This window comes from Octopus bimaculoides, chromosome 10, assembly GCF_001194135.2.
Source record: "Octopus bimaculoides isolate UCB-OBI-ISO-001 chromosome 10, ASM119413v2, whole genome shotgun sequence".
Classification (NCBI taxonomy): Eukaryota; Metazoa; Mollusca; class Cephalopoda; order Octopoda; family Octopodidae; genus Octopus; species Octopus bimaculoides.
In genome coordinates, this window is record NC_068990.1 from 31812411 (window position 1) to 31822112 (window position 9702).

The 9702-nt window shown below is 35.5% G+C and overlaps 1 protein-coding gene across 2 annotated transcripts in view; it reads left to right on the plus strand.

The window, feature by feature from the left end:
* The window catches only part of LOC106881055 (uncharacterized), an 18501-nt gene extending 16137 nt beyond the window's left edge, over nt 1–2364 (plus strand). For both annotated transcript variants that reach the window (XM_052971112.1, XM_014931262.2), the window contains exons 6-7: nt 1123–1362; nt 2060–2364. In XM_052971112.1, the coding sequence (XP_052827072.1) occupies nt 1123–1362; nt 2060–2155 (336 nt within the window). In that variant the 3' untranslated portion in view covers nt 2156–2364. The remainder of the gene's footprint in view (nt 1–1122; nt 1363–2059) is intronic.
* The last annotated feature ends 7338 nt before the right edge of the window (nt 2365–9702 follow it).

Sequence of the window (9702 nt, forward strand, 5' to 3'; positions counted from 1 at the left end):
TCCCTCAACTGTTAGGGTGTGGCACTTTTTCACGCAGCTATCCTCATTCATTCTCACCACATGTCCAAACCAGCGCAATCGTCTCTCTTGCACACCACAACTGATGCTTCTTATGTTCAGCTTTTCTCTCAAGATACTTACACTCTGACGGGTATGCAGATTGACATTACACATCCAGCGGAGCATACTGGCTTCATTCCTTGCGAGCTTACGCATGTCCTCAGCAGTCACAGCCCAAGTTTCACTGCCATGTAGCATGGCTGTTCGTACACATGCGTCATATAGTCTGCCTGTATACTGTAAAATGTTAAAATGTATGTATAATCTCGTAATATGGAAAATACTTAAAAGAAAAATGTAACAAAAACTATTACAGGGTTCTCTAACTAAAATTTGTTTCTTCACCCCTAATCACATATTGTTACTTTAACTAATGTGCATCTAAATGTAGTTGGGTGGCAAACTCCATCACCTGGCACTTTGATGCATTTAATGAAGTCTGTTGAGCTACAGTCAATCAGGGCAGGTCTCTTGTATGTGGATTGCTTATGCCAGTCTGAGAAAGCCCTAGAAATGGTTATGGGTACACCCTTCCACTTCTGACTAAGCCACAAAAATATTAATGTTATTTATAAATGTTTTATGTTTCACGCAATATTTGCAGTATTACTTTTGCTAGATATTAGAAAATATAAGCTAATAAATTTGATAATACAAACTTTAGTAGAATTTATCCCCACTTAAATGCAGATACTCTGTTAGAACAAACTATACTGCAATAGATACCATGAGAGAAACTCTCATATCGGTCCCTAGTACAAAATGCACTCTTGTTTATATTGCTAGCAGGGAAATAAACCCCCATGACCTCCAGTGCCAAGACTGCCAGATCACATGATTTCAACCTTCCTTGCTCTTATCAATGACGGACGCTCAATCACTAGAGATAACAGCAACTCACCCCCTCTCAGTGATATAAAGTAAGAAAAATGCCAGAAGAGGCACTGGTGTCATGATTAGCTTGTTAAAAATATTTAGAATTGTTTTTTGATTTTTGCTCTCATTCATAAATTTTTCCTCAATTATTCAATTCAATACCATACCTTTTTCTTCTTTTCTTAGAGCTATGGTCCTGAAGGTGTGTTTTACAAACTAAGTCTGAAATGTTTTCAAATTCAACTTCCTCCTTATGACTACAATATATGTCCTTTCAAGAAATGTACTCAGCAAAAGTTTCCACAACCAGTGATATCATTGGGACAGAACCCTGTGTGGGAGAAAATGAGACTTGGCTCTTATGTTTTAAAGATGACAGGAGGTAGTGCTCAGTATTGCCCAGAAAACAGAGAGCGTCTTTCAAGGGTAGGTAAATTATTTGATAAACATTTATTTTGTATTATGTATGCCAGCTGGAGTGACATGTCACTTGTGTATGTTTGTTTCATGTTTTGCACATACATTCACTTGCACGACATTAAATTAAGTCATTAACTTATGTTGTCCTTTCTTTATTGTTCAATTATTTGTGATTACTTTTTTAATGTTTATTGCATTAAACATGGCAACACTAAATTATTGGCATCTCTGAATAATTAATTGTATTTGGTGTTAGGAAGGGCATCCAGCCATAGAAACCATGCCAAATCAGACTGGAGTCTAGTGCAGCCTTCCATCTTGCCAGCCCAAGTCAAACCATCCACTCCAATGGACAATGGACATTAAATGATTATGATCTGTTGCTTTTGCATAAGCCCACTTTAATTAATTATTGATAAAACTTAATTAAATTTTTTTTTTATTGGCAATTCTATTTAGAAAGAAAATAATTGAAGACAAACCTGGTTAAAATAAATAAAAATTACTTTTGCAGATTTAGTAAATGGTTGTCAATCAGAATTCCTCTGTAGAGTAACTTCTTCCAGGAATATGCTCTCTTACACATTTATAATTCAATTTGACACATCTATACAAATGTGTAAGAGTTACAAATATATTTGAAATTTAACTCACTCACGAAAAATAATTTATCTAACTATCTTATATTTCTTGAATTCTGCAGATAACTTTTGAATGTGGAGTTGTTGATAAAGTGAAATCAATACACGAAGATGCTTGTGAATATTTTATCAAATTCAGTACACCTGCTGCATGCTGATTTCAATTATCATCAAGCAAAAGTACCTGGGACCAGAACTTCAGTTTTTTTACCTCGTTATTCATATCTACATTCCATCAAGAATTTGATTAGACTTCATTTCCTTATCATTACATTTGGCCTAAGGACAATTTGTTCAGTCAATAGTCTTTTGTTTTTTTCCTGTGATTCTTATGTGCCTGTAATATGTATAAATATAAGCTCTACAGGTATAGTAGCTGTGAAGTAAAGAACTTTTGACTATAATACTGTCCAATCTTATCACAGGTATGGATGTCATGTCTGTAGAAAAGGGAAATTGTTCTAATCTAATGATCTGTAAATATTTGTTACTTTCTCTTTACTGATGAGAAGCTTCCAATGGGAAAAGCATCTAACTAGAAATTCTTATTTAAAAATATTTATGCAAGTATTCAACATTACAAAATTTCATTCATTCATGGTTATTATTGAAAAACAGAGGTGAATTTCTTCAAACCATATTGCTGAATATATTATGAAATAACAAAACCACATTTTTGGTTGGCATCTACAGTTTCTTATTCAAAATGGGTGTACCAAATTTTGGAATTTTGATGCTGTGGTTAGACCAATTTTTCATCCTCCTGAAATGTATAAAAAAATTTTACACGTTACACAAAGTACACCTACTATGCATAATATTCTATACGAGATAAGTACAATAAGCTTGTACTTAACTGATCATATTTTGTTCTGAAAGCGAGTTAACTTGAAAGATATTTTCTAAAATGTATATCAAATGACAGTATATTACGATTATAAATGGCAAATGATTTGTAAAAAAAAACCAATAAAATTATATTGTGTAATATAACAGTGCATTTTACAACATTGAGAATTTATAATAAATTGTTATAAAGTATTACATGGTAATTTATTTTTGACAAAAAATTAACAATAATTTTATAGCCGTACTTCAAGAACAAAAATTGCATAAACCAATGGATGGAGTTCAAAATACATACAATACACAGCCCTGTTTTACATATACATATGAACAACATCGTACAGAGATATATACAGACACACATTCATACACTATCATAGCTCATGTGTACAGACATCTATACATATAAATGCACCCATATATATATATATATATATATATATATATATATATATCTTATTTTTCTTTTTTGTCATGGAGTTGTTGGGGTTATATCATGTCTGGCATGTCTTGGGCATTTAAAACTTGACAGGGCTGCTGATTTCTTCAACAGAGAGGAGAGAGAGATTGAAAAGAATTATGTTGAGCACTGAACTGGTACTTTTATTTGCTGAAACTGAAAAAGATAAAAGGCAAAGTTGACCTCAATAACATTTAGATTCAGAGTGCAGAGAGCCAGAATAGATATCAACACAAGTTTGACACTCTGCCAATTTGTATTGCATGCACATGCACACACTCACAACCAAGCATCCATATACACACACTCTAGCTTGAAAATATCACCCTGTCCAATCAGCTTTAAATATTTGTTTGATGGCTTGCTTATTGATGATCACTGCACCATTAATAAGCATTTATAAACTGAAATATAATTATAAAAACTCATGACTGGTGATTGGTTACATGAAACTTTGAGTAACAGCTTATGAAGTCTTTTCAGCTTCAATAAAACTGTATTTTACGTGTATATATATACATATATATATATATATATATATATATCATTATCATTTAACATCTGTTTTTCAAGCTGGCATGGATTGGGCAGTTTGACAAGATGGCCAGCAGAAGAGCTGCCCAGGCTCCATGTCTGTTTTGGCCTGATTTCTACAGCTGGATGCCCTTTCTAACACCAGAGTGTACTGGGTGTTTTTAAGTGACGCCAGAATCAGTGCTTTTACACGGAAGAAGCACAGGTTCTTCTTACATGGAACTGGCATGGGTGCTTTATACATGGTACCAGCACCCATGAGCCTGCAAGGTTAGGATTACTCAGCTGAAGAGGGATGAAGAGGACATGCCTTTATGTGAGGATATCCACAATTTTACTTAGCTTGACATTTCTTCTCAACCACAGCAAACTAATAGAAGTCTCAGTCCCTTGTCATCTCCTCTGTGAAGCCCATCATCTGAGGATCCTTTTCATCCTACTTCATCCTACATCTTCCTGGGTCTACCCCTTCCACAGGTCCCTCCACAATTAGAGATTGGCACTTCTTGGTGCAGCTGTCCTTATCCATAAGCATCACTTGACCATACTAGTGCAGTCTTCTCTCTTGAACACTACATCTGATGTCTTGTATACCCAGTTTTCCTCTCGAATCACTTACACTGTCATATATGTACACTGACATTACCCATCCAGCAGAGCATGCTGGTTTCATTTCTTTCAAGCCTTGTCTTCAGTAGTAACAGCCCATATCCCACTGCCATGTAGCATAACTGTTCATACACAAGCATCATACAATCTGCCTTTCACTCTGTGGCAGAGACCTTTTGTTACGAACAGAAGTAGTAGCTCTCTGAACTTTGCCCAGCCTGTTATTCTAACAGCTATGCTTTTGGAATAACCTCCACCATTGCTAACTTGGTAACTTAAGTAACAGAAATTCTCTACGGCTTCTAAGGATCCTCCCAGACATTTTGAGGGTTCTATTTTCTGTACATCCCTGGTGTTTAACATATCTGCACATCTACCACATGTAAAGACTACTTTCTCTGTTAGTCTTCCAGTGATACCAGTGCATCTCCTATGTGTTCATGGCTTGCACTAGGTACACCTTACCTTATGGGGTTTCTTCCAACACCTTTTCTACATTTCAAGCAAGGCCATCTCCCTGAAGGGATCTCAGACTTGATTGTTTTCCTGCTTATTAGGACTTTGGTCTTTGTTAGGACTATATGTGTGTATAATTACAAACACACACATATATATATACACACACACACAGTAAGTTTTATAAATTGACAAAAAAATAAAGTGTATAAAAATGCCTGCCTTTGAGGATCTCAAAAAAGAAAAATACCAATAAAGCAACAGTAAATGAATTAAATGATGCCAGTCAGAAAGCAATACAGCAAATATGAGTCAACCAGTTTGTACTAAAGGGGTCTAATCAGGTCCACATTGTCAAGAAATATCTTCAGCACACGATGAATCTCCTTGTTGCCATGGTGTTGTGTAAGTAAGTTTGAGATGTTTCAAATGATCTTAATTTTTTTTTTAAATATGGGGGTTTGACCACCATCTTTTCACTTCTCACGACATCCTGGGATCTCCTTTCCTCTTTATGAGACATGTGGTGCGAATGGATGAGGACAGCTGAGTGAAAAAGTGTCACACCCTAGCAGTTGAGGGAATCTGTGCAAGAGGTAGGCCCAGTAAAGACCTGGGATGAGGCGGTGAAGCATGACCTTCAAACACTGGGCCTCACCGAGGCAATGACTAGTGACTGAGACCTTTGGAAATATGCTGTGCTTGAGAACACCCAGCAAGCCAAATGAGACCATAATCCGTGGCCTATGCCAGTGGTGTAACCAGCCTACTTATGCGTTGCTTGCAAAGACCTGTTGAAGCAAGTGAAATCACAATTCAAAATCAAATTCACTGACTACACCCAAATAAAGTATGGTCTGTGTTTGATGGGATACGAAGAATGACATCTATCATGAAGTATTAAACCAAAATGAAACAGTTAATGCCAGAGAGTATTGTCGTCAATTGGAAGCATTTCACAAAATATTCACAAAAAAACATGTCCATGATTACTCAATCAAAAGAGGGTGTTCTTACACGTTAATGCAAGGCCAAAAATTTCCCAAGTCACACAGGAAAAGATTATGGCTCTAAATACGGAAGTTTTGCTTCCTCCTCCGTAACTCTCATGACCTTGCTCCACCTGATTGTCATCTTTTCAGATTATTACATTTGATGATGAAAGACATGAGCGCACAGAGTGACCTATTCCTGAATGTAATGAAGACAAAGATCTTGGTGATGGATAAGTACAGAACAGACCAAGGTGACTTCACCGTAGACGGAGAGAGGATTCAGGAAGTGGATGATTTTGTGTACTTGAGACCCACAATCAGCACCAATGGATCAAGCACACTAGAGATATGGAGAAGGCTCGCGATAGCGAGGCAAGCGGTACAAGGTATGGAGAACATCTGGAAGAGTCGTGGCATGTCAATGCTGCTGAAGATAAGGCTATTTGGGGCTGCCGCTTTCTCTATTGTGACGTACGGCTGCGAGTCGTGGACAATGTTGAAGGCAGAAGAAAAAAAGAGTGAAAATTTTTGGAAAATAAGTATCTTTTAATGAAATTTTATACAAATACCTTTCAAATGGTGTAGATTACGCTTGCAAGGAAATTTGCAGGCAAAATTTTTAGAAGGGGGCGTGAGGAGGAGTTTCGGATCAGACGGCCCACATAAGTTGGAATTTCTCCGTTTTGATGGGGATTTTTTCACCAATGTCTTCAGAATGATGGGAGGCATCTTTTTACGAAAAAAAATTTGAAAATTTGTGTTTTTTCACTCCCGCTTCCTCCTCCTCACCACCCAGTCCGAAATGATTTTGGCCTTTTTCTTTTTCTTTTTTTTTTTTTAGCACTACGCACTTAAACCCATAAGAGAAACACTTTCGGTTTAATAAAAATTGTTAATAATTTCAGAGGAAAATGTTTGATTTAAGGAAGATCCGGCTGTTGTTTCTAGCACATCCCAAAACCTCCTGCCTCGTTTCTTTCTCATTCACACATCTATTGATATTTTTTTATATTTTTCTCCCCATACCGACTGTATCATCGCCAGCGATAACAAGCAGTACAGCATGTCGTTTCCAAATTTCTGGCAGAGTGAATTGCGTCATGGTGTTGTTGTTTTCACAGACGGTACCCAATTGACCCTACTATACTGTGTAGTCGACAAAATCAAAATCATGCGCGAAATTAAAAATATAAAATATCGACAATTTACCCATTGCACCCTACACTAACACACTCACACACACATATATATCCCAGTTTGTATAGAACAATATATTAATGAAATTCCAACTTAGTCTGATTTCCACGTTTTATTTGTAATTTTTATAATTTTACAATATTGAAATAAACTAGTACTTTCATGCGTTACACAATCATCAGGTTTTTGTAGTGACAGTTGTGTTCCACAATTAACAACTCTGAGAGTTAACAATTAGAGCTTTGTTCTAAGCATCCAGAAGATTCCCGTATCCTCACGGAATACAAACTTATTCAAATTTACAATCTTTATTTAGAAATAAATTGGATTATGTTTTAAAGCAATCTGTAGGAATACCAGGTGTGATATTATCTAGACATTTATAAAACTGTATGGACGACTTAATCGAGTATATTCTTTTAAAAAATTTACTTCATTCAAAAAGAGAAATTATTATGATATTTGCTTCTTCAATAACAATTTTGTTAATTTTTTTCAATGTGAATACATCGGAAATAACCGTTTCACCAAGCTATTATCATGTTATTACAAAGCATTTTGTAAATGCAAACATGCTGTGCAGTGAAATATATAATTCACTTTTGTCGTTTCTTTTTATCGAAGTAATACCACATTGTAACGGATGCATTGAATCTGAAGATGATTCTATAAAGAAAAGTAAATTGCGATCATGTAAAAGTTGGTCCTGCAATCTCTTTAACTTAGATTTTAATCCCAAAAAGATTGGGGGGGGGGCATAATAAGTATATTATCATACAAAAGAAAAGAAAAACTGATTATAACATATGCTCTGCAATGTAAATAATGTAGTTACAATACCTTCGTTAACATTAAACACCAACACCTGAGGAGCTTTTGATCGACTGTTATCTAGATTCAGAGAAACAAGTGCAATTATTGCAAATAGAAATGACACTAACAAATACAGAAAAGCAATAACTACTGCCTACATAACAGTGGTAACCAATGTAAAGTTGAAAGTGATGTAGTCAACTGTTATATTGCGTGATTATCTAATTGCAAAAAGAAAAATTTTTCAACTTTACACGAATGAACGATGAGGTACGACCTCATTATGACGGCTAAGCTAACTACGATTGTAAGGTCGTTAGTGCAATCTCTGATATACCAGGCGGTACTAATTCACAAATGTAAGCCATAATGAAAAAAATGTGCTTTGAAGATTGAATCGGTTTTCATGGTTTCAAAATCGTGGATCATCTCTGTCACTAAATAGAAAGAGTCATAAATAATACGAAAGCAAATTTCTGATGCTTCCAGTAAGGTCAGTTATAGAATAATCTTTGTAACTAAAGGCGGTGTCTCGAAAGTAACAGTGACGTCAAGAATGAAACGTCATCAAAAGCTTTCAATAATTTGTTCAGGGAAAATATATTAAAAGTTTCTGATAGTGTAAAGATTAAAAAAGAAAAAGAAAAAACTGAGCAAATTCGTACACCAGTTAGCATATGGATGAAGCTATGGATTTCGACAATTACGCTGGAAGTGTTAAACATTCACTCGAGAAAGTCTTTGAAATATTTACTTTGCTAGCAATCGTTTTTCTTTTCAATCAACTGGTAATCTGTGAACGCAAAGTCAACGAGATCAAACAAGAGGTTGTGTTTGCCAGTTTCCTCCTCGCCACATTTGCTGTCCTAAATATGTGTGTTTTGACGTTATTAATTATTCAAACAACCCAGAACGAAGGTATTTATTTCCAAAATAATGAATTACGATCACAGATGCATAGGGGTTAACTACACGAGAAAGCAAAAAAAAAAAAAAAAAAAAAAAAAACAATATCTTGTTAAGATTAAGACAAGTTTTGGTATATTCCTACTTGAAAAGCAATAACTGCAGTAAAAGAAAGTGTGTGCTATTGCAATGCTTCGAATTAGTTGGGTAGATCAACATAACTGTCAATGTTTAATGTTTATAATGGTATTAAAGTAATTTTGAACTCTTCCTTTGGATTACTTATTCTATGTACAGAAGTTCTAAAAATAAATGAAATCTAATTGCATATAGAATTTTGCTTTGACGCCGCTTTTTCTGTCTCTTCTTGACCATTTATGGCACGGTGGTGTAGTAATTATTTGGAAGAAGCAATTTAAACTAAGGAAAATGTTAAAGAAAATAGTTCTGTACAAAATTATCTCTGATTGCAACACTGATTAGAATATATTATATTGGCAAGCGTATTAGAAACCTAACGAAGCTTACATATTCATCAAATGTGATATGTAAGACCTATTTTGGATTAATTTGTGTGTATATCTGAATAGTTGTGAAGGCGCGTGACTTAGTGGTTAGGGGCATTCGGCTTACTATCGTAAGGTCGTGAGTTCAATTCCTGGCGACGCGTTGTGTCCTTCAGCAAGACACTGTTTCACGTTGCTCCAATCCACTTAGCTTGCAAAAATGAGTAGTACCAGTATTTCATAGGGCCAGCCTTGTCACACTCTGTGTCAAGCTGAATCTCCTTGAGAACTACGTTAAGGGTACACGTGTTTTGTGGAGTGCTCAGCCACTTACACGTTAATTTCACCAGCAGGTTGTTCCGTTGATCATATCAGCTGGAACC